This window comes from Excalfactoria chinensis, chromosome 27 (assembly GCF_039878825.1).
Source record: "Excalfactoria chinensis isolate bCotChi1 chromosome 27, bCotChi1.hap2, whole genome shotgun sequence".
NCBI lineage: Eukaryota > Metazoa > Chordata > Aves > Galliformes > Phasianidae > Excalfactoria > Excalfactoria chinensis.
The window spans coordinates 1,085,153-1,108,431 of record NC_092851.1 but is presented as its reverse complement, the minus strand read 5'-3'; the positions used below and the strand labels follow the sequence as shown (position 1 = coordinate 1,108,431).

Below are 23,279 nucleotides of genomic sequence, written 5' to 3'. Positions count from 1 at the left end.
TCCATAGACCCCTATTCCCCCCACAGACCCCCTATTCCACCCCATAGACCCCTCACAGACCCCCTATTTCCCCCCCTAGACCCCTATTCCACCCCACAGACCCCCTATTTCCCCCCATTTCACCCCATAGACCCCTATTCAACCCCATAGATCCCCTATTTCACCCATAGACCCCCATTCCACCACATAGACCCCCTATTTCACCCCATAGACACCCCACACACCCCCTATTTCACCCCATGGACCCCTATTCCACCCCATAGACCCCCTATTTCCCCCCATAGAACCCCATAGACCCCTATTTCCCCCCATAGACCCCTATTCCACCCCATAGACCCCCTATTTCCCCCCTATTCCTCCCCATAGACCCCCTATTTCCCCCCTATTCCCCCCCACAGACCCCCTATTTCCCCCCTATTTCCCCCTCACAGACCCCGTATCCCACCTCATAGACCCCTATTTCACCCCATAGACCCCTATTCCCCCCCACAGACCCCCTATTTCCCCCCTATTCCCCCCTATTTCCCCCCATAGACCCCTATTTCCCCTATATTTCCCCCCTATTCCCCCCCATAGACCCCTATTTCCCCCCTATTTCCCCCTATTTCCCCCACAGACCCCCTATTTCACCCCATAAACCCCTATTCAACCCCATAGACCCCCTATTTCCCCCCATAGACCCCTATTTCCCCTCTATTTCCCCCTATTTCCCCCATAGACCCCTATTTCCCCTCTATTTCCCCCCTATTTCCCCCCATAGACCTCCTATTTCTCCCCATAGACCCCCCATAGACCCCTATTTCCCCCCACAGACCCCCTATTTCCCCCCATAGACCCCCTATTTTCCCCCTATTCCCCCCATAGACCCCTATTCCCCCCCACAGACCCCCTATTTCCCCCCATAGACCCCCTATTTTCCCCCTATTCCCCCCATAGACCCCTATTCCCCCCCACAGACCCCCTATTTACCCCCATAGACCCCTATTTCCCCTCTATTTCCCCCCTATTTCCCCCCATAGACCCCTATTCCCCCCTATTTCCCCCCTATTCCCCCCATAGACCCCTATTTCCCCCCTATTTCCCCCCTATTTCCCCCCTATTCCACCCCACAGACCCCCTATTTCCCCCCTATTCCCCCCTATTCCCCCCTATTTCCCCCCTATTTCCCCCCTATTTCCCCCATAGACCCCTATTTCATCCCATAGACCCCCTATTTCCCCCCTATTCCCCCCATAGACCCCCATTTCACCCCATAGACCACCTATTTCCCCCCATAGACCCCTATTCCCCATCACAGACCCCCTATTCCCCCCTATTTCCCCCCATAGACCCCTATTCCACCCCACAGACCCCCTATTTCTCCCCATAGACCGTTATTTCCCCCCTATTTCCCCCCTATTTCCCCCCTATTTCCCTCCTATTCCCCCCCATGGACCCCTATTCCACCCCATAGACACCCACATACCCCCTATTCCACCCCATAGACCCCTATTTCCCCTCTATTTCCCCCCTATTCCCCCCCATAGACCCCTATTTCCCCCCTATTTCCTCCCTATTTCCCCCCTATTTCCCCCCACAGACCCCCTATTTCCCCCCATAGACCTCATATTTCTCCCCATAGGCCCCCCATAGACCCCCTATTCCACCCCATAGACCCCATATTTCCCCTCTATTTCCCCCCACAGACCCCATGGATCCCCCCCTGCCCATTTCCCCCCATGGCGAGCGCCGTCGGAAGCGCCGTGAGTTGGACGCCCGCCGCAGTCGGTGCCGGATCCGGTTGGGGGGTCACTTGGAACAATGGTGTCAACTCAAGGATCAACTCGGCTTCGCCCTCCATTCCCAACTGGCCAAATTCCTCTTGGACAGGTCCATAAAACACCCCCAAAACCCACAATCCTAACCCCAAAATGAGCCCTAGATGGCCCTATATAGCCCTAGATGGCCCTATATGGCCCTAGATGGCCCTAGATGGCCCTATATGGCCCTATATAGCCCTAGATGGCCCTATATAGCCCTATGTGGCCCTATAGGGCCCTATATAGCCCTATATAGCCCTATGTGGCCCTAGATGGCCCTATATGGCCCTATAAGGCCCTATATGGCCCTAGATGGCCTTAGATGGCCCTAGATGGCCCTATATAGCCCTAGATGGCCCTAGATGGCCCTATATAGCCCTATATAGCCCTAGATGGCCCTAGATGGCCCTAGATGGCCCTATATAGCCCTAGATGGCCCTAGATGGCCCTATATAGCCCTAGATGGCCCTATATGGCTCTAGATGGCCCTATATAGCCCTAGATGGCCCTATAAGGCCCTAGATGGCCCTAGATGGCCCTATAAGGCCCTAGATGGCCCTAGATGGCCCTATATAGCCCTATATGGCCCTAGATGGCCCTAGATGGCCCTATAAGGCCCTAGATGGCCCTATATAGCCCTAGATGGCCCTAGATGGCCCTAGATGGCCCTATAGGATCGGTGGCCCTATATGGCCCTATAGGGTCGGTCGGTGACGATGGGTCTGTCCCTTTTATAGGTACAGCTCGCAGGGCTGCGTGGTGAGCGCAGGTAGGAGTCGTGCCCTATATGGGAAACCCCCGCGTTCATTTGGGGTTTTGGGTGGTTTTTGACCCTAAATGCCTCCATTGGGATGGTTCGCCCTTAATAGGGGCGGCTTTGGGGTCATTGAGTGCCCCCAGAGTGGCCTGTAGGGGGAGAGCTGATCCGTGGCCATGTTGGTTGGGGTCAATGGGTGGCCATTGGGTGGTTGGGGTCAATGGGTGGTCAATGGGTGGTTATGGGGTGGTTTGGGTCCTTGGGTGGTCAATGGGTGGTCATTAGGTGGTCATTGGGTGGCCATTGAGTGGTTGGGGGTCATTGGGTGGTCAATGGGTGGCCATTGGGTGGTTAATGGGTGGTCATTGGGTGGTTATGGGGTGGTTGGGGTCCTTGGGTGGTCAATGGGTGGTCATTAGGTGGCCATTGGGTGGTCATTGGATGGTCATTGAGTGATTGGGGTCATTGGGTGGCCATTGGGTTGTTATGGGGTGGTTGGGGTCATTGGGTGGTCAATGGGTGTTTGGGGTCAGTGGGTGGTTATGGGGTGGTTGGGGTCAATGGGTGGCCATTGGGTGGTTGGGGTCAATGGGTGGCCATTGGGTGGCCATTGGGTGGTCAATGGGTGGTTGGGGTTAATGGGTGTTCATTGGGTGGTCAATGGGTGGTTATGGGGTGGTTGGGGTCAATGGGTGCTCAGTCGGTGGTCAATGGGTGGTTATGGGGTGGTTGGGGTCATTGGGTGGTCAATGGGTGGTCACTGGGTGGTTGGGGTCAATGGGTGCTCAATGGGTGGTCATTGAGTGGTTGGGGGTCATTGGGGTCAATGGGTGGCCATTGGGTGGTCATTGGGTGGTTAATGGGTGGTTATGGGGTCTTTGGGGTCAATGGGTGGCCATTGGATGGTTGGGAGTGAATGGGTGGTCATTGAGTGGTTGGGGGTCATTGGGTGGTCATTGGGAGGTCAATGGGTGGCCATTGGGTGGTTATGGGGTGGTTGGAGTCAATGGGTGGTCATTGGGTGGTTGTCGTGTGGTTGGGGTCAATGGGTGGCCATTGGGTGGTCATTGGGTGGTCATTGGGTGGTTGGGGTCATTGGGTGGTCAATGGGTGGTCATTGGGTGGTTATGGGGTTGTTGGGGTCAATGGGTGCCCAATGGCCATTGGGTGGTCAATGGGTGGTCAATGGGTGGTTATGGGGTGGTTGGGGTCATTGGGTGGTCAATGGGTGGTCATTGGATGGTTGGGGTCAATGGGTGGCCATTGGGTGGCCATGATGGTTGGGGTCAATGGGTGGCCATTGGGCGGTCATTGGGTGGCCATTGAGTGGTTGGGGTCATTGGGGTCAATGGGTGGTCATTGGGTGGTTGGGGTCATTGGGTGCTCAGTCGGTGGTCATTGGGTGGCCATTGTGTGGTTGGCGTCAATGGGTGGTCAATGGGTTGTCAATGGGTGGTTATGGGGTGGTTGGAGTCAATGGGTGGTCATTGGTTGGTTGGGGATCATTGGGGTCAATGGGTGGCCATTGGGTGGTCATTGGGTGGTTAATGGGTGGTTATGGGGTCTTTGGGGTCAATGGGTGGCCATTGGATGGTTGGGAGTCAATGGGTGGTCATTGAGTGGTTGGGGTCAATGGGTGGTCATTGGGTGGTTGGGGTCAATGGGTGGCCATTGGGTGGTCAATGGGTGGTCAATAGGTGGTTGGGGTCATTCGGTGGCCATTGGGTGGTCATTGGGTGGTTAATGGGTGGTTATGGGGTCTTTGGGGTCAATGGATGGCCATTGGATGGTTGGGAGTCAATGGGTGGTCATTGAGTGGTTGGGGGTCATTGGGTGGTCATTGGGAGGTCAATGGGTGGCCATTGGGTGGTTATGGGGTGGTTGGGGTCAATGGATGGTCATTGGTTGATCTATTGGGGTCAGTGGGTGGTCATTGGGTGGTCAATGGGTGGTTATGGGGTGGTTGGGGTCCTTGGGTGGTCAATGGGTGGTCATTGGGTGGTTGGGGTCCTTGGGTGGTCAGTGGGTGGTCAATGGGTAGTTGGGGTTAATGGGTGGCCATTGGGTGCTCAATGGGTGGTTATGGGGTGGTTGGAGTCAATGGGTGGTCATTGGTTGGTTGGGGGTCATTGGGGTCAATAGGTGGCCATTGGGTGGTCATTGGGTGGTGAATGGGTGGTTATGGGGTCTTTGGGGTCAATGGGTGGCCATTGGATGGTTGGGATCAATGGGTGGTCATTGGGTGGTTATGGGGTTGTTGGGGTCAATGGGTGGCCAATGGGTGGTCAATGCGTGGTTATGGGGTGGTTGGGGTCCTTGGGTGGTCATTGGGTGGTTATGGGGTGGTTGAAGTCATTGGGTGGTCATTGGGTGGCCATGTTGGTTGGGGTCAATGGGTGGTCAATGGGTGGTTATGGGGTGGTTGGAGTCAATGGGTGGTCATTGGGTGGTTGTCGTGTGGTTGGGGTCAATGGGTGGCCATTGGGTGGTTGGGGTCAATGGGTGGTCATTGGGTGGTCATTGGGTGGTCAATGGGTGGTCATTGGGTGGTTGGGGTCAATGGGTGGTCATTGGTTGGTCTATTGGGGTCAATGGGTGGCCATTGGGTGGCTGTGGGGTGGTTGAAGTCATTGGGTGGTCATTGGGTGGCCATGTTGGTTGGGGTCAATGGGTGGTCAATGGGTGGTTATGGGGTGGTTGGGGTCATTGGGTGGTCATTGGGTGGCCATTGAGTGGTTGGGGGTCATTGGGTGGTCAATGGGTGGTCATTGGGTGGTCAGTGGGTGGTTGGGGTCAATGGGTGGCCATTGGGTTGTTATGGGGTGGTTGGGGTCAATGGGTGGCCATTGGGTGGTCAATGGGTGGTCAATGGGTGGTTGGGGTCAATGGGTGGTCAATGGGTGATTGGGGTCAATGGGTGGTCATTGGATGGTTGGGATCAATGGGTGGTCATTGGGTGGTTATGGGGTTGTTGGGGTCAATGGGTGGCCAATGGGTGGTCAATGGGTGGTTATGGGGTGGTTGGGGTCCTTGGGTGGTCATTGGGTGGTTATGGGGTGGTTGAAGTCATTGGGTGGTCATTGGGTGGCCATGTTGGTTGGGGTCAATGGGTGGCCAATGGGTGGTCAATGGGTGGTTATGGGGTGGTTGGAGTCAATGGGTGGTCATTGGGTGGTCGTTGGGTGGTTGGGGTCAATGGGTGGCCATTGGGGTCAATGGGTGGTCATTGGGTGGTTGGGGGTCATTGGGTGGTCATTGGGTGGTTATGGGGTGGTTGGGGTCAATGGGTGGTCAATGGGTGGTTGGGGTCATTGGGTGGTCATTGGGTGGTTATGGGGTGGTTGGGGTCAATGGGTGGTCAATGGGGTGGTTGGGGTCATTGGGTGCTCAGTCGGTGGTCATTGGGTGGTTATGGGGTTGTTGGGGTCAATGGGTGGCCAATGGGTGGTCAATGGGTGGTTATGGGGTGGTTGGGGTCCTTGGGTGGTCAATGGGTGGTTATGGGGGTCAATGGGTGGTCATTGGGTGGTCATTGGGTGGTTATGGAGTGGTTGGGGGTCATTGGGTGGTCAATGGGTGGTCATTGGGTGGTTGGGATCAATGGGTGGTCAATGGGTGGCCATTGGGTGGTTGGGGGTCATTGGGTGGCCATTGAGTGGCCATTGGGTGGTCATTGGGTGGCCATTGGGTGGTTGGGGTCAATGGGTGGTCATTGGGTGGTCAATGGGTGGTTATGGGGTGGTTGGAGTCAATGGGTGGTCATTGGGTGGTCGTTGGGTGGTTGGGGTCAATGGGTGGCCATTGGGGTCAATGGGTGGTCGTTGGGTGGCCATTGAGTGGTTGGGGGTCATTGGGTGGTCAGTGGGTGGTTGGGGTCAATGGGTGGCCATTGGGTTGTTATGGGGTGGTTGGGGTCAATGGGTGGCCATTGGGGTCAATGGGTGGTCATTGGGTGGCCATTGGGTGGTCAATGGGTGGTCAATGGGTGGTTATGGGGTGGTTGGGGGTCAATGGGTGGCCATTGGGGTCAATGGGTGGTCATTGGGTGGCCATTGGGTGGTCAATGGGTGGTTATGGGGTGGTTGGGGTCAATGGGTGGTCAATGAGTGGTCATTGGGTGGCCATTGAGTGGTCGGGGTCAATGGGTGGCCAATGGGTGACCCTATAGGCCATGGTTGGGTATTATGGGACATGATTGACCCCATGGGATGTGGTTGACCCCATAGGATGTCATTGACCCTATTGGCCATGGTTGACCCTATTGGCCATGACTGACCCCATATGGGACATGATTGACCCTATTGGCCATGACTGACCCCATAGGACGTCATTGACCCTATAGGCCATGGTTGGGTATTATGGGACATGACTGACCCCATAGGACGTGGTTGACCCTATTGGTCATGGTTGGACCCCATATGGGACATGACTGACCCTATTGGCTATGACTGACCCCATAGAATGTCATTGACCCTATTGGCCATGATTGATCCCATAGGACGTCATTGACCCTATAGGCCATGGTTGGATGCTATGGGACATGACTGACCCCATAGGACGTGGTTGACCCCATAGGACGTCATTGACCCTATTGGCCATGGTTGGGTATTATGGGACATGATTGACCCCATAGGATGTCATTGACCCTATTGGCCATGATTGACTCTATTGGCCATGGTTGACCCTATTGGCCATGACTGACCCCATAGGACGTGGTTGACCCCATAGGACGTCATTGACCCTATTGGCCATTACTGACCCCATAGGACGTCATTGACCCTATAGGCCATGGTTGGGTATTATGGGACATAACTGACCCCATAGGACGTGGTTGACCCTATTGGTCATGGTTGGACCCCATATGGGACATGACTGACCCTATTGGCTATGACTGACCCCGTAGGATGTCACTGACCCTACTGGCCATGACTGACCCCATAGGACGTCATTGACCCTATAGGCCATGGTTGGGTATTATGGGACATGACTGACCCCATAGGATGTCATTGACCCTATTGGCCATGATTGACCCCATAGGATGTCATTGACCCTATAGGCCATGGTTGGATATTATGGGACATGATTGACCGCATGGGATGTCATTGACCCTTTAGGCCATGATTGACCCCATATGGGATTTGATTGACCCTATTGGCCATGACTGACCCCATAGGACGTGGCTGACCCCATGGGATGTCGTTGACCCTATTGGCCATGGTTGACCCCATAGGACGTCATTGACCCTATTGGCCATGGTTGGGTATTATGGGACATGACTGACCCCATGGGACGTGGTTGACCCTATTGGCCATGATTGATCCCATAGGATGTCATTGACCCTATTGGCCATGGTTGACCCTATTGGCCATGATCGACCCCATAGGACGTCATTGACCCTATAGGCCATGGTTGGGTATTATGGGACATGACTGACCCCATAGGACGTCATTGACCCTATTGGCCATGGTTGACCCTATTGGCCATGACTGACCCCATATGGGATTTGATTGACCTTATTGGCCATGACTGACCCCATAGGACATGATTGACCCCATAGGACGTCATTGACCCTATAGGCCATGGTTGGATATTATGGGACATGATTGACCCCATAGGATGTGATTGACCCCATAGGATGTCATTGACCCTATTGGACATGATTGACCCTATTGGCCATGATTGACCCCATAGGATGTCATTGACCCTATTGGCCATGGTTGGACCCCATATGGGATTTGATTGACCCTATTGGCCATGATTGACCCCATATTACGTGGTTGACCCCATAGGACGTCATTGACCCTATAGGCCATGGTTGGATATTATGGGACATGATTGACCCCATAGGATGTGATTGACCCCATAGGATGTCATTGACCCTATTGGACATGACTGACCCTATTGGCCATGATTGACCCCATAGGACGTCATTGACCCTATTGGCCATGGTTGGACCCCATATGGGATTTGATTGACCCTATTGGCCATGACTGACCCCATAGGATGTCATTGACCCTGTAGGCCATGCATATGGGACACGACTGACCCCATAGGACGTGGTTGACCCTATTGTCCCCCATAGCCCCTTTTTGGGTCCCAAACCCCACAAGGTTCCCCCCCAAACTCTTCGTCTCCCCCCACAGACCCCAAACTTCTCCACCCCGCGGCCCTACAGCGATTGGTCGCCTTATCCCACACCCATAGCCGACAATGCGGCTTCGTCCCCGATGTGAAGCCCCCGACCCCAAATAGCCCGACCCCATTGGTGTGGGAATGCGAGGCCGGACATCGCTTCTCATGGGGTGACCCCATAGCCCCACAATGGGGTGAGGGTCCCAAAGGGGGATCGGGGTCCCCATCCGGCCCTATAAGACGGCGCTCATTGAGGAGGATGGGGGTTCAGCCAATGGGGGAAGAGCAGAAGGGGATTGAGCCAATGGGGGAAGAGCACAACGGCGGGAAGGACGATGCTGATTGGTCGGCTGGTGGTGGTGATGGAGGTGAGTTTGGGATCTATAGGGGAACCCAAATCCCATAAGAATCAATGGGTCCGGTTCTGTTATAGGGTCGTATATATCATATATATCATTGGGTTGGGTTGGATCTATAGGGGAACCCTGATCCTATAGGAATCAATGGGTCCAGTTCTGTTATAGGATCTATAGGGGAACTTCGATCCTATAGGAATCAATGGGTCCAGTTCTGTTATAGGATCATAGGGGAACCCCGATCCTATAGGAATCAATGGGTCCAGTTCTGTTATAGGATCTATAGGGGAACCCCGATCCTATAGGAATCAATGGGTCCAGTTCTGTTATAGGATCTATAGGGGAACCTCGATCCTATAGGAATCAATGGGTCCAGTTCTGTTATAGGATCTATAGGGGAACCCCGATCCTATAGGAATCAATGGGTCCAGTTCTGTTATAGGATCATGGGGGAACCTCGATCCTATAGGAATCAATGGGTCCAGTTCTGTTATAGGATCTATAGGGGAACCTCGATCCTATAGGAATCAATGGGTCCAGTTCTGTTATAGGATCTATAGGGGAACCCCGATCCTATAGGAATCAATGGGTCCAGTTCAGTTATAGGATCTATAGGGGAACCCCGATCCTATAGGAATCAATGGGTCCAGTTCTGTTATAGGGGAACCTCGATCCTATAGGAATCAATGGGTCCAGTTCTGTTATAGGATCTATAGGGGAACCTCGATCCTATAGGAATCAATGGGTCCAGTTCTGTTATAGGATCTATAGGGGAACCCCGATCCTATAGGAATCAATGGGTCCAGTTCAGTTATAGGATCTATAGGGGAACCTCGATCCTATAGGAATCAATGGGTCCAGTTCTGTTATAGGATCTATAGGGGAACCCCGATCCTATAGGAATCAATGGGTCCAGTTCTGTTATAGGATCTATAGGGGAACCCCGATCCTATAGGAATCAATGGGTCCAGTTCTGTTATAGGATCACCTTCATCTATAGGATCTCAATCATCTATAGGATCACCTATAGGATCTCAACCTGACCCCATAATTGTTCTTATCTCCCCACAGCTCCCCATGGGCAGATGGAGGCCGAACCCACAAACCCGGACCATGAGAGGTGAATGACGGCCCCATAACCCTTTTGGCCCCATAACCCTTTTGGCCCCATAACCGTATTGGCCCCATAGTCCTATTGGCCCCATAACCCTATTGGCCCCATAACCGTATTGGCCCCATAACCCTATTGGCCCCATAACCCTATAGGCCCCATAACCCTATTGGCCCCATAACCCTTTTGGCCCCATAACCCTATTGTCCCCATAACCCTAATGGCCCCATAACCCCTTTGGCCCTAAAACCCATTTGACCCCATAACCCTATTGGCCCCATAACCCTATTGGCCTCATAACCCTATTGGCCCCATAACCCCTTTGGCCCCATAACCCATTTGGCCCCATAACCCCATTGACCCCATAACCCTTTTGGCCCTATAAACCTATTGGCCCCATAACCCCTTTGGCCCCATAACCCTATTGGCCCCATAACCCATTTGGCCCCATAACCCTATTGGCCCCATAACCCTATTGGCCCCATAGACCTATTGGCCCCATAACCCTATTGGCCCCATAACCCTATTGGCCCCATAACCCATTTGGCCCCATAACCATTTGGCCCCATAGCCCTATTGGCCCCATAACCCTTTTGGCCCCATAACCCTTTTGGCCCTAAAACCCGTTTGGCTCCATAACCCTATTGGCCCCATAACCCTATTGGCCCCATAACCCTATTGGTCCCATTAGGCTTTGACCCCATAGCCCTAATTCAAGTCATTAGGGTCATTAGGGGCTGACCCCATAGCCCTAATTAAAGTCATTAGGGTCATTAGGGGCTGACCCCATAGCCCTGACCCCATAGCGCTGCAATAGGGTTGAGTTGGAGGAGGAAGAGGAAGAGGAAGCGGAAGCGGATCCGACCTACAGCGATGATTTATGGGATCGGAGCTACCAGCCTGAACAGGACAGGTGAGAAAACCCTATTGGGGATCCTATATGGGGTCAGTCATGTCCTATGGGGTTATAATGCTCTATGGGGTCAATCATGTCCCATATGGGGTCAGTCATGTCCTATGGGGTCAGTCATGTCCTATGGGGTCATCCATGTCCCATATGGGGTCAATCATGTCCCATATGGGGTACAACCACGTCCTATGGGGTCCATCATGTCCTATGGGGTCCATCATGTCCTATGGGGTACAACCACGTCCTATGGGGTCAATCATGTCCCATATGGAGTCCAACCACGTCCTATGGGGTCAACTATGTCCTATGGGGTCAACCATGTCCCATATGGGGTCAACCATGTCCCATATGGGGTCCAACCACGTCCTATGGGGTCAACCATGTCCTATGGGGTCAACCATGTCCCATATGGGGTCAATCATGTCCCATATGGGGTCAACCACGTCCTATGGGGTCCATCGTGTCCTATGGGGTCAACCACGTCCTATGGGGTCAACCATGTCCCATATGGGGTCAACCATGTCCCATATGGGGTCCAACCACGTCTTATGGGGTCAACCATGTCCTATGGGGTCCATCATGTCCTATGGGGTCCATCATGTCCTATGGAGTCAATCATGTTTCATATGGGGTCCAACCACATCCTATGGGGTCAATCATGTCCCATATGGGGTCAACCATGTCCTATGGGGTCCATCATGTCCCATATGGGGTCAACGATGTCCCATATGGGGTCAATCATGTCCTATGGGGTCAATCATGTCCCATATGGGGTCAGTCATGTCCTGTGGGGTCAATCATGTCCTATGGGGTCAACCATGGCCCATATGGGGTCGATCATGTCCCATATGGGGTCCAACCACGTCCTATGGGGTCAATCATGTCCCATATGGGGTCAACCACGTCCTATGGGGTCCATCATGTCCCATATGGGGTCAACCATGTCCCATATGGGGTCCAACCACGTCCTATGGGGTCCATCATGTCCCATATGGGGTCAACGATGTCCCATATGGGGTCAATCATGTCCTATGGGGTCAATCATGTCCCATATGGGGTCAGTCATGTCCTGTGGGGTCAATCATGTCCTATGGGGTCAACCATGGCCCATATGGGGTCGATCATGTCCCATATGGGGTCCAACCACGTCCTATGGGGTTAATCATGTCCCATATGGGGTCAATCATGTCCTATGGGGTCCATCATGTCCCATATGGGGTCAACCATGTCCCATATGGGGTCCAACCACGTCCTATGGGGTCAACCATGTCCCATATGGGATCCAACCATGTCCTATGGGGTCAACCACGTCTTATGGGGTCATCCATGTCCCATATGGGGTCCATCATGGGGGTCAACCATGTCCCATATGGAGTCAAACCACGTTCTATGGGGTCAATCATGACCCATATGGGGTCAATCATGTCCCATATGGGGTCCATGATGTCCCATATGGGGTCAATCATGTCCTATGGGGTCAATCATGTCCCATATGGGGTCAGTCATGTCCTATGGGGTCCATCATGTCCTATGGGGTCCATCATGTCCTATGGGGTCAACGATGTCCCATATGGGGTCAATCATGTCCCATATGGGGTCCAACCATGTCCTATGGGGTCAACCATGTCCCATATGGGGTCAATCATGTCCTGTGGGGTCCATCATGTCCTATGGGGTCCATCATGTCCCATACGGGGTCCAACCACGTCCTATGGGGTCAATCATGTCCCATACGGGGTCAATCACGTCCCATGGGATCATCCATGTCCCATATGGGGTCCAACCACGTCCTATGGGGTCAACCATGTCCCATATGGGGTCAATAATGTCCCATATGGGGTCCAACCACATCCTATAGGGTTACAATGCTCAATGGGGTCAACCATGTCCTATGGGGTCAATCATGTCCCATATGGGGTCAACCACGTCCTATGGGGTCAACCACGTTCTATGGGGTCAATCATGTCCCATATGGGGTCCAACCACGTCCTATGGGGTTACAATGCTCAATGGGGTCAACCAAGTCCTATCGGGTCCATCATGTCCCATATGAGGTCAACCATGTCCCATATGGGGTCAAACCACGTCCTATGGGGTCAACCATGTCCCATATGGAGTCAAACCACGTCCTATGGGGTCAGTCATGTCCTATGGGGTCAATCATGTCCTATGGGGTCAACCACGTCCTATGGGGTCAACCATGTCCCATATGGGGTCAGTCATGTCCCATATGGGGTCAACCACGTCCTATGGGGTCCATCATGTCCTATGGGGTCAATCATGTCCCAACCCTATCCAACCCCATTTTAATGGGGTCGGCTTCATCCCACATCTCCTCTTCTCCCTCCCAGCGACTCGGAGCCGCAACGACCCCAAATCCGACCCCACAGCCGTAAGAATCCCATAAAGGAGGAGCAGACCCCAAATGATCCGACCCCAAATGAGTCCAGCTTAGAAGAGAAGGATGGGAGAGGGAGGTGAGCTGGGATGGCCATAATGGGGTCGGGATGGCCATAATGGGGTTGGGATGGCCATAATGGGGTCGGGATGGACATAATGGGGTTGGGATGGCCGTAATGGGGTTGGGATGGCCATAATGGGGTTGGGATGGACATAATGGGGTTGGGATGGCCGTAATGGGGTTGGGATGGACATAATGGGGTTGGGATGGCCATAATGGGGTTGGGATGGACATAATGGGGTTGGGATGGCCATAATGGGGTTGGGATGGACATAATGGGGTTGGGATGGCCATAATGGGGTTGGGATGGCCATAATGGGGTTGGGATGGACATAATGGGGTTGGGATGGCCATAATGGGGTTGGGATGGCCATAATGGGGTTGGGAAGAGCCATAATGGGGTTGGGATGGCCGTAATGGGGTCGGGATGGCCATAATGGGGTTGCGATGGCCATAATGGGGTTGGGATGGACATAATGGGGTTGGGAAAAGCCATAATGGGGTTGGGAAGAGCCGTAATGGGGTTGGGATGGCCATAATGGGTTTGGGATGGCCATAATTGGGTTTGGGATGGCCATAATGGGGTTGGGATGGCCATAATGGGGTTGGGATGGCCATAATGGGGTCGGGATGGCCGTAATGGGGTTGGGATGGCCGTAATGGGGTTGGGAAGAGCCATAATGGGGTCGGGATGGCCATAATGGGGTTGGGATGGCCATAATGGGGTTGGGAAGAGCCATAATGGGGTCGGGATGGCCATAATGGGGTCGGGATGGCCATAATGGGGTTGGGATGGCCATAATGGGGTTGGGATGGACATAATGGGGTTGCGATGGCCGTAATGGGGTTGGGATGGCCGTAATGGGGTTGGGATGGCCATAATGGGGTTGGGATGGACATAATGGGGTTGGGATGGCCATAATGGGGTTGGGATGGCCATAATGGGGTCGGGATGGACATAATGGGGTTGGGATGGCCATAATGGGGTTGGGATGGACATAATGGGGTTGGGATGGACATAATGGGGTTGGGATGGCCATAATGGGGTCGGGATGGCCATAATGGGGTCGCGATGGCCATAATGGGGTTGGGATGGCCATAATGGGGTTGGGATGGCCATAATGGGGTTGGGATGGACATAATGGGGTTGGGATGGCCATAATGGGGTTGGGATGGACATAATGGGGTTGGGATGGACATAATGGGGTTGGGATGGCCATAATGGGGTCGGGATGGCCATAATGGGGTCGCGATGGCCATAATGGGGTTGGGATGGACATAATGGGGTTGGGATGGCCATAATGGGGTTGGGATGGACATAATGGGGTTGGGATGGACATAATGGGGTTGGGATGGCCATAATGGGGTTGGGATGGACATAATGGGGTTGGGATGGCCATAATGGGGTTGGGATGGCCATAATGGGGTTGGGATGGACATAATGGGGTTGGGAAAAGCCATAATGGGGTTGGGAAGAGCCGTAATGGGGTTGGGATGGCCATAATGGGTTTGGGATGGCCATAATTGGGTTTGGGATGGCCATAATGGGGTTGGGATGGCCATAATGGGGTTGGGATGGCCATAATGGGGTCGGGATGGCCGTAATGGGGTTGGGATGGCCGTAATGGGGTTGGGAAGAGCCATAATGGGGTCGGGATGGCCATAATGGGGTTGGGAAGGCCATAATGGGGTTGAGATGGCCATAATGGGATTGGGATGGCCGTAATGGGGTTGGGATGGCCATAATGGGGTTGGGATGGCCATAATGGGGTTGGGATGGACATAATGGGGATGGGATGGCCATAATGGGGTTGAGATGGCCATAATGGGGTTGGGATGGCTGTAATGGGTTTGGGATGGTCATAATGGGGTCGTCGATGGACATAATGGGGTTGGGAAGGCCTGGAGCCTATAGCATATCCTATAAGCATCCTAAAGCCAGCCTGGACCCTATAGCATATCCTAAAGCATCCCATACCCTATAGCATATCCTATAAGCATCCCATAAACCTCATTCCTATTGCAGCTACCAGCATCCAACCCGGCCTTGCGATGAGGACGTGGCTCAGATCGGCCCTAAAAGGATCAGGTATGGGATCGAAACCCCATATGTCTTCCCTTATATACCCTATATGAGGTAATAGGGTCGGAGGGATGGAGCCCCTTCCTTCCCAACCCCATTGATGGAGGTAATAGGGTCAGAGGTTCCGACCCCATTGATTTCCATTGATGGAGGTAATAGGGTCGGAGGGATGGAGCCCCTTCCTTCCCAACCCCATTGATGGAGGTAATAGGGTCAGAGGGATGGAGCCCCTTCCTTCCCAACCCCATAGATGGAGGTAATAGGGTCAGAAGTTCCGACCCCATTGATTTCCAATGATGGAGGTAATAGGGTCAGAGGGATGGAGCCCCTTCCTTCCCGACCCCATTGATGGAGGTAATAGGGTCGGAGGGATGGAGCCCCTTCCTTCCCAACCCCATTGATGGAGGTAATAGGGTCGGAGGTTCCGACCCCATTGATTTCCATTGATGGAGGTAATAGGGTCAGAGGGATGGAGCCCCTTCCTTCCCGACCCCATTGATGGAGGTAATAGGGTCGGAGGTTCCGACCCCATTGATTTCCATTGATGGAGGTAATAGGGTCGGAGGGATGGAGCCCCTTCCTTCCCAACCCCATTGATTTCCATTGATGGAGGTTATAGGGTCGGATCAATGGAGCCCCTTCCTTCCCAACCCCATTGATGGAGGTAATAGGGTCGGAGGTTCCGACCCCATTGATTTCCATTGATGGCAGGTAATAGGGTCGGATCAATGGAGCCCCTTCCTTCTTGACCCCATTGATGGAGGTTATAGGGTCGAAGGGATGGAGCCCCTTCCTTCCCGACCCCATTGATGGAGGTAATAGGGTCAGAGGTTCTGACCCCATTGATTTCCATTGATGGAGGTTATAGGGTCGCAGGGATGGAGCCCCTTCCTTCCTGACCCCATTGATGGAGGTAATAGGGTCGGAGGTTCTGACCCCATTGATTTCCATTGATGGAGGTTATAGGGTCGGAGGGATGGAGCCCCTTCCTTCCCGACCCCATTGATGGAGGTAATAGGGTCGGAGGTTCTGACCCCATTGATTTCCATTGATGGAGGTAATAGGGTCGGAGGGATGGAGCCCCTTCCTTCCCAACCCCATTGATGGAGGTAATAGGGTCGGAGGTTCCGACCCCATTGATTTCCATTGATGGAGGTAATAGGGTCAGAGGGATGGAGCCCCTTCCTTCCCGACCCCATTGATGGAGGTAATAGGGTCGGAGGTTCCAACCCCATTGATTTCCATTGATGGAGGTAATAGGGTCGGAGGGATGGAGCCCCTTCCTTCCTGACCCCATTGATGGAGGTTATAGGGTCAGAGGTTCTGACCCCATTGATTTCCATTGATGGAGGTTATAGGGTCGCAGGGATGGAGCCCCTTCCTTCCCAACCCCATTGATTTCCATTGATGGAGGTTATAGGGTCGGATCAATGGAGTCCCTTCCTTCCCAACCCCATTGATGGAGGTAATAGGGTCGGAGGTTCCGACCCCATTGATTTCCATTGATGGAGGTAATAGGGTCGGATCAATGGAGCCCCTTCCTTCTTGACCCCATTGATGGAGGTTATAGGGTCGAAGGGATGGAGCCCCTTCCTTCCCGACCCCATTGATGGAGGTAATAGGGTCAGAGGTTCTGACCCCATTGATTTCCATTGATGGAGGTTATAGGGTCGCAGGGATGGAGCCCCTTCCTTCCTGACCCCATTGATGGAGGTAATAGGGTCGGAGGGATGGAGCCCCTTCATTCCCAACCCCATTGATTTCCATTGATGGAGGTTATAGGGTCGGATCAATGGAGCCCCTTCCTTCCCGACCCCATTGATGGAGGTTATAGGGTCGGAGGGATGGAGCCCCTTCCTTCCTGACCCCATTGATGGAGGTTATAGGGTCGGAGGTTCCGACCCCATTGATTTCCATTGATGGAGGTAATAGGGTCGGAGGGATGGAGCCCCTTCCTTCCCGACCCCATTGATGGAGGTAATAGGGTCGGAGGTTCCGACCCCATTGATTTCCATTGATGGAGGTAATAGGGTCGGAGGGATGGAGCCCCTTCCTTCCCGACCCCATTGATGGAGGTAATAGGGTCGGAGGTTCCGACCCCATAGATTTCCATTGATGGAGGTAATAGGGTCGGAGGGACGGAGCCCCTTCCTTCCCAACCCCATTGATGGAGGTTATAGGGTCGGATCAATGGAGCCCCTTCCTTCCTGACCCCATTGATGGAGGTAATAGGGTCGGAGGTTCCGACCCCATTGATTTCCATTGATGGAGGTAATAGGGTCGGATCAATGGAGCCCCTTCCTTCCCGACCCCATTGATGGAGGTAATAGGGTCGGAGGTTCCGACCCCATTGATTTCCATTGATGGATGTTATAGGGTCGGATCAATGGAGCCCCTTCCTTCCTGACCCCATTGAGGGAGGTAATAGGGTCGGATCGATGGAGCCCCTTCCTTCCCAACCCCATAGATTTCCATTGATGGAGGTAATAGGGTCGGAGGGATGGAGCCCCTTCCTTCCCGACCCCATAGATTTCCGACCCCATTAATCCCATTATTTCCTATAGGAAAGCAGCCAAACGTGAGATCCTACTCTGCGACTTCGAGGGATGCGGGAAGATCTTCTCCAACAGGCAATACCTGAATGTGAGGATTATGGGGTGGGGGCTATGGGGCCGAGACCCCCTTTATATGTATATGGGGTTGAGGATTATGGGGTGGGGGCTATGGGGCTGAGACCCCCCTTTATATGCATATGAGGATAATGGGGTGGGGGCTATGGGGCCGAGACCCCCCTTTATATGCATATGAGGATAATGGGGTGGGGGCTATGGGGCCGAGACCCCCCTTTATATGCATATGAGGATAATGGGGTGGGGGCTATGGGGCCGAGACCCCCTTTATATGTATATGGGGTTGAGGATAATGGGGTGGGGGCTATAGGGCCAAGACCCCCCTTTATATGCATATGGGGTTGAGGATAATGGGGTGGGGGCTATGGGGTCGAGACCCCCCTTTATATGCATATCAGGTTAATGGGGTGGGGGCTATGGGGCTGAGACCCCCCTTTATATCAGGTTGAGGATAATGGGGTGGGGGCTATGGGGCCGAGACCCCCCTTTATATGCATATGGGGTTGAAGATAATGGGGTGGGGGCTATGGTGCCAAGACCCCCCTTTATATGCATATGAGGGTAATGGGGTGGGGGCTATGGGGACAAGACCCTCCTTTATATGCATATGGGGTTGAGGATTATGGGGTGGGGTGGGGGCTATGGGGCCAAGACCCCCCTTTATATGTATATGAGGATTATGGGGTGGGGTTATGGGGCCGAGACCTCCCTTTATATGCATATGGGGTTGAGGTGGGGGCTATGGGGCTGAGACCCCCCTTTATATCAGGTTGAGGATAATGGGGTGGGGGCTGTGGGGCCAAGACTCCCCTTTATATGCATATGAGGATAATGGGGTGGGGGCTATGGGGCTGAGACCCCCCTTTATATCAGGTTGAGGATAATGGGGTGGGGGCTATGGGGCCAAGACCCCCTTTATATGCATATGGGGTTAAGGATGGGGCTGGGGTGGGGGCTTTGGGGCCGGGGTGGGGGCTATGGGGCCGAGCCCCCCCTTTATATCAGGTTGAGGATTATGGGGAGGGGGCTATGGGGTCGAGACCCCCCTTTATATGCATATGGGGTTGAGGATAATGGGGTGGGGGCTATGGGGCTGAAACCCCCTGCAAAGCAAGCAGAGGGGTTGTGGGGCAGAGCCAATAGGGTCTCTTCTTACCAGCCTTTTTTTGCCTCTTTTCCCCTCTTTTCACCCCAAAACCGCAGCACCATCAGAAGTACCAGCACGTCCATCAAAAGACTTTCACCTGCTCGGATCCCGGCTGCGGGAAATCCTTCAACTTCAAGAAGCACCTCAAGGAACACGAGAAGCTGCACAGCGGTGAGTTCTAGATCCTAAACTATGTTCTAGATCCATCCTAGCCCCTAAAACAAAGAGTTCTAGGTCCTACAACGCATCTTGGCAGCATTTTGCCCCCTAAACCAAAGAGTTCTAGGTCCTACAATGCATTCTGGCCCCTAAACCAAAGAGTTCTGGGTCCTAAAACACATCTTGGAACCCCTGAACCAACGAGTTCTAGATCCTAAACTACGTTCTAGATGCATCCTGGCCCCTAAAACCAAAGAGTTCTAGGTCCTACAATGTATCCTGGGAGCATTTTGCCCCCTAAACCAAAGAGTTCCAGGTCCTACAACACATCCTGGCCCTTAAACCAAAGAGTTCTAGGTCCTACAACGCATTCTGTTCTTAAACCAAAGAGTTCTAGGTCCTACAATGCATTCTGTCCCTTAAATCAAAGAGTTCTGGGTCCTAAACTATGTTCTAGATGCATTCTGGTCCCTAAATTCAAAGAGTTCTAGGTCCTACAACGCATCCTGGAAGCATTCTGCCCCCTAAACCAAAGAGTTCTAGATCCTAAACTACGTTCTAGATGCATCTTGGCCCCTAAATCGACGAGTTCTAGATCCTAAACTATGTTCTAGATGCATCCTGGCCCCTAAAACACAGAGTTCTAGATCCTAAAACACAACCTGGAAGCATCTTGGCCCCTAAAACAAAGGGTTCTAGATCCTAAAACACAACGTGGAACCCCTAAACCAACGAGTTCTAGATCCTAAATTACGTTCTAGATGCATCCTGGCCCCTAAACCAAAGAGTTCTAGGTCCTACAACGCATCCTGGATGCATCCTGGCCCCTAAACCAAAGAGTTCTAGGTCCTACAACGCATCCTGGATGCATCCTGGCCCCTAAACCAAAGAGTTCTAGGTCCTACAACGCATTCTGTCCCTTAAATCAAAGAGTTCTAGGTCCTACAACACATCCTTCCCCCTAAACCAAAGAGTTCTGGGTCCTACAACACATCCTGGTCCCTAAACCAACGAGTTCTAGATCCTAAATTACGTTCTAGATGCATTCTGGCCCCTAAACCAAAGAGTTATAGGTCCTACAACGCATCCTGGATGCATCCTGGCCCCTAAACCAAAGAGCTCTAGATCCTACAACGCATTCTGGCCATTAAACCATAGAGTTCTAGGTCCTACAACGCATCCTGGAAGCATTTTGCCCCCTAAACCAAAGAGTTCTAGGTTCTACAACGCATCCTGGCCCCTAAACCAAAGAGTTCTAGATCCTTAACTACATTCTAGATGCATTCTGGCCCCTAAACCAAAGAGTTCTAGGTTCTACAACGCATCCCGGCCCCATTATTTTCCCCTTTCCTTTGCCCCCCATCAGACAAACGCGATTACATCTGCGAGTTCTGCGCCCGCTCCTTCCGCACCAGCAGCAACCTCATCATCCACCGGCGCATCCACACGGGAGAGAAACCCCTACAGTGAGTTCCTGACCCCCAACCCCCTTATCGACCCTCTTATCGACCCCCTTATCAACCCCCTTATCGACCCCCTTATCATCCGCCTTATCATCCCCCTTATCGACCCCCTTATCAACCCCCTTATCGACCCCCTTATCAACCCCCTTATCAACCCCCTTATCGACCCCCTTATCGACCCCCTTATCAACCCCCTTATCGACCCCCTTATCAACCCCCTTATGGACCCCCTTATCGACCCCCTTATCAACCCCCTTATCGACCCCCTTATCGACCCCCTTATCAACCCCCTTATCGACCCCCTTATCAACCCCCTTATGGACCCCCTTATGGACCCCCTTATCGACCCCTTTATTGACCCCCTTATCGACCCCCTTATCAACCCCTTACCAACCAGTTATCAACCCCCTTATCGACCCCCTTATCAACCCCCTTATCAACCCCCTTATCGACCCCCTTATCGACCCCCTTATGGACCCCCTTATGGACCCCCTTATCAACCCCCTTATCGACCCCCTTATCGACCCCTTTATCGACCCCCTTATCGACCCCCTTATCGACCCCCTTATCGACCCCTTTATCGACCCCCTTATCAACCTCTTTATAGACCACCTTATCGACCCCCTTATCAACCCTCTTATCAACCCCCTTATCAACCCCCTTATTGACTCCCTTATCGACCCCCTTATCAACCCCCTTATGGACCCCCTTATGGACCCCCTTATCGACCCCCTTATCGACCCCCTTATCAACCCCCTTATCGACCCCCTTATCGACCCCCTTATCGACCCCCTTATCGACCCCCTTATCGACCCCCTTATCAACCCCCTTATCAACCCCCTTATCAACCCCCTTATCGACCCCCTTATCATCCCCCTTATCGACCCCCTTATCGACCCCCTTATTGACCCCCCTATCAACCCCCTTATCAACCCCCTTATCAACTCCCTTACCAACCCGTTATCGACCCCCTTATCGACCCCTTTATCAACCCCCTTATCAACCCCCTTATCAACCCCCTTACCAACCCGTTATCGACCCCCTTATCGGCCCCCTTATTGACCCCCTCGATAATAAGGGGGTGATGGGGGTGATAGGGGTGATGGGGGATATGGGGTTATGGGTTAATGGGGTTGATGGGGGTGATGGGGTTAATGGGTAATGGGGTCAATGGGGGTTATGGGGCTGATGGGACTGATGGGGGTTATGGGGTTGATAATGGGGTTGATGGGGGTTAAGGGGGTGATGGGGTTAATGGAGTTGATAATGGGGTTAATGGGATTAATGGGGGTTATGGGGGTGATGATGGGGTGATGGGGGTGAGGGGGTTTATGGGGTTGATGGGGGTTATGGGATTAATGGGGTTAATGGGGATGATGGAGGTTATGGGGGTGATAGGGTTGATGGGGGTGATGGGGGTCATGGGGTTGATAGGGGTTATGGGGTTAATGGGGTTTAATGGGTTTATGGGGTTGATAATGGGGTTGATGGGGGTTATGGGGGTAATGGGGGTAATGGGGGTTATGGGGTGATGGGGTTGATAATGGGGTTGATGGGGGTGATGGGGTTAATGGGGTTGATAGGGGGTTATGGGGGTGATGGGGTTGATGATAGGGGTGATGGGGATGATGGGGGCTGATGGGGTTAATGGGGTTGATGGGGGTGATGGGGGTTATAGGGCTGATGGGGGTTATGGGGTGATGGGGGTTATGGGGTTAATGGGGGTGATGGGGGTTATGGGGTTAATGGGGTTGATGGGGGTGATGGGGGTTATGGGTTAATGGGGGTTATGGGGGTTATGGGGTTAATGGGGTTGATGGGGGTGATGGGGGTTATGGGTTAATGGGGGTTATGGGATTAATGGGGTTAATGGGGATAATGGGGGTGATGGGGGTGATGGGGGTTATGGGGGTGATGGGGTTAATGGGGTTAATGGGGGTGATAGGGGTTGATGGGGTTGATTGGGGTTCTGGGGTTAATGGGTTTTCATGGGTTAATGGGGTTGATAATGGGGTTGATGGGGGTTATGGGGGTTATGGGGTTGATGGGGGTTATGGGGGTGATGGGATTAATTGGGTTAATGGGGTTGATAATGGGGTTGATGGGGGTAATGGGGTTAATGGGGGTGATGGGGTTAATGGGGGTGATAGGGGTTGATGGGGTTGATTGGGGTTCTGGGGTTAATGGGGTTTAATGGGTTAATGGGGTTGATAATGGGGTTGATGGGGGTGATGGGGTTAATGGGGTTAATGGGGGTGATGGGATTAATGG

At 53.1% G+C, this 23,279-nt stretch overlaps 2 protein-coding genes across 4 annotated transcripts in view; one reads left to right on the top strand and one right to left on the bottom strand.

The window, feature by feature from the left end:
- The window catches only part of LOC140263031 (death domain-associated protein 6-like), a 6,982-nt gene extending 6,532 nt beyond the window's left edge, over positions 1 to 450 (bottom strand). The window contains 1 exon segment of the mRNA XM_072357764.1: positions 446 to 450. Coding sequence (XP_072213865.1) covers positions 446 to 450 — 5 coding nt within the window.
- A 1,239-nt stretch (positions 451 to 1,689) lies between these two features.
- Positions 1,690 to 23,279, top strand: part of LOC140263099 (zinc finger protein 692-like) — a 40,970-nt gene continuing 19,380 nt past the window's right edge. For all 3 annotated transcript variants that reach the window (XM_072357846.1, XM_072357847.1, XM_072357848.1), the window contains exons 1-10: positions 1,690 to 1,869; positions 2,537 to 2,568; positions 8,700 to 9,056; positions 10,116 to 10,164; positions 10,973 to 11,068; positions 13,417 to 13,542; positions 15,553 to 15,615; positions 18,174 to 18,252; positions 19,443 to 19,557; positions 20,912 to 21,011. In XM_072357846.1, the coding sequence (XP_072213947.1) occupies positions 1,691 to 1,869; positions 2,537 to 2,568; positions 8,700 to 9,056; positions 10,116 to 10,164; positions 10,973 to 11,068; positions 13,417 to 13,542; positions 15,553 to 15,615; positions 18,174 to 18,252; positions 19,443 to 19,557; positions 20,912 to 21,011 (1,196 nt within the window). In that variant the 5' untranslated portion in view covers position 1,690. The remainder of the gene's footprint in view (positions 1,870 to 2,536; positions 2,569 to 8,699; positions 9,057 to 10,115; positions 10,165 to 10,972; positions 11,069 to 13,416; positions 13,543 to 15,552; positions 15,616 to 18,173; positions 18,253 to 19,442; positions 19,558 to 20,911; positions 21,012 to 23,279) is intronic.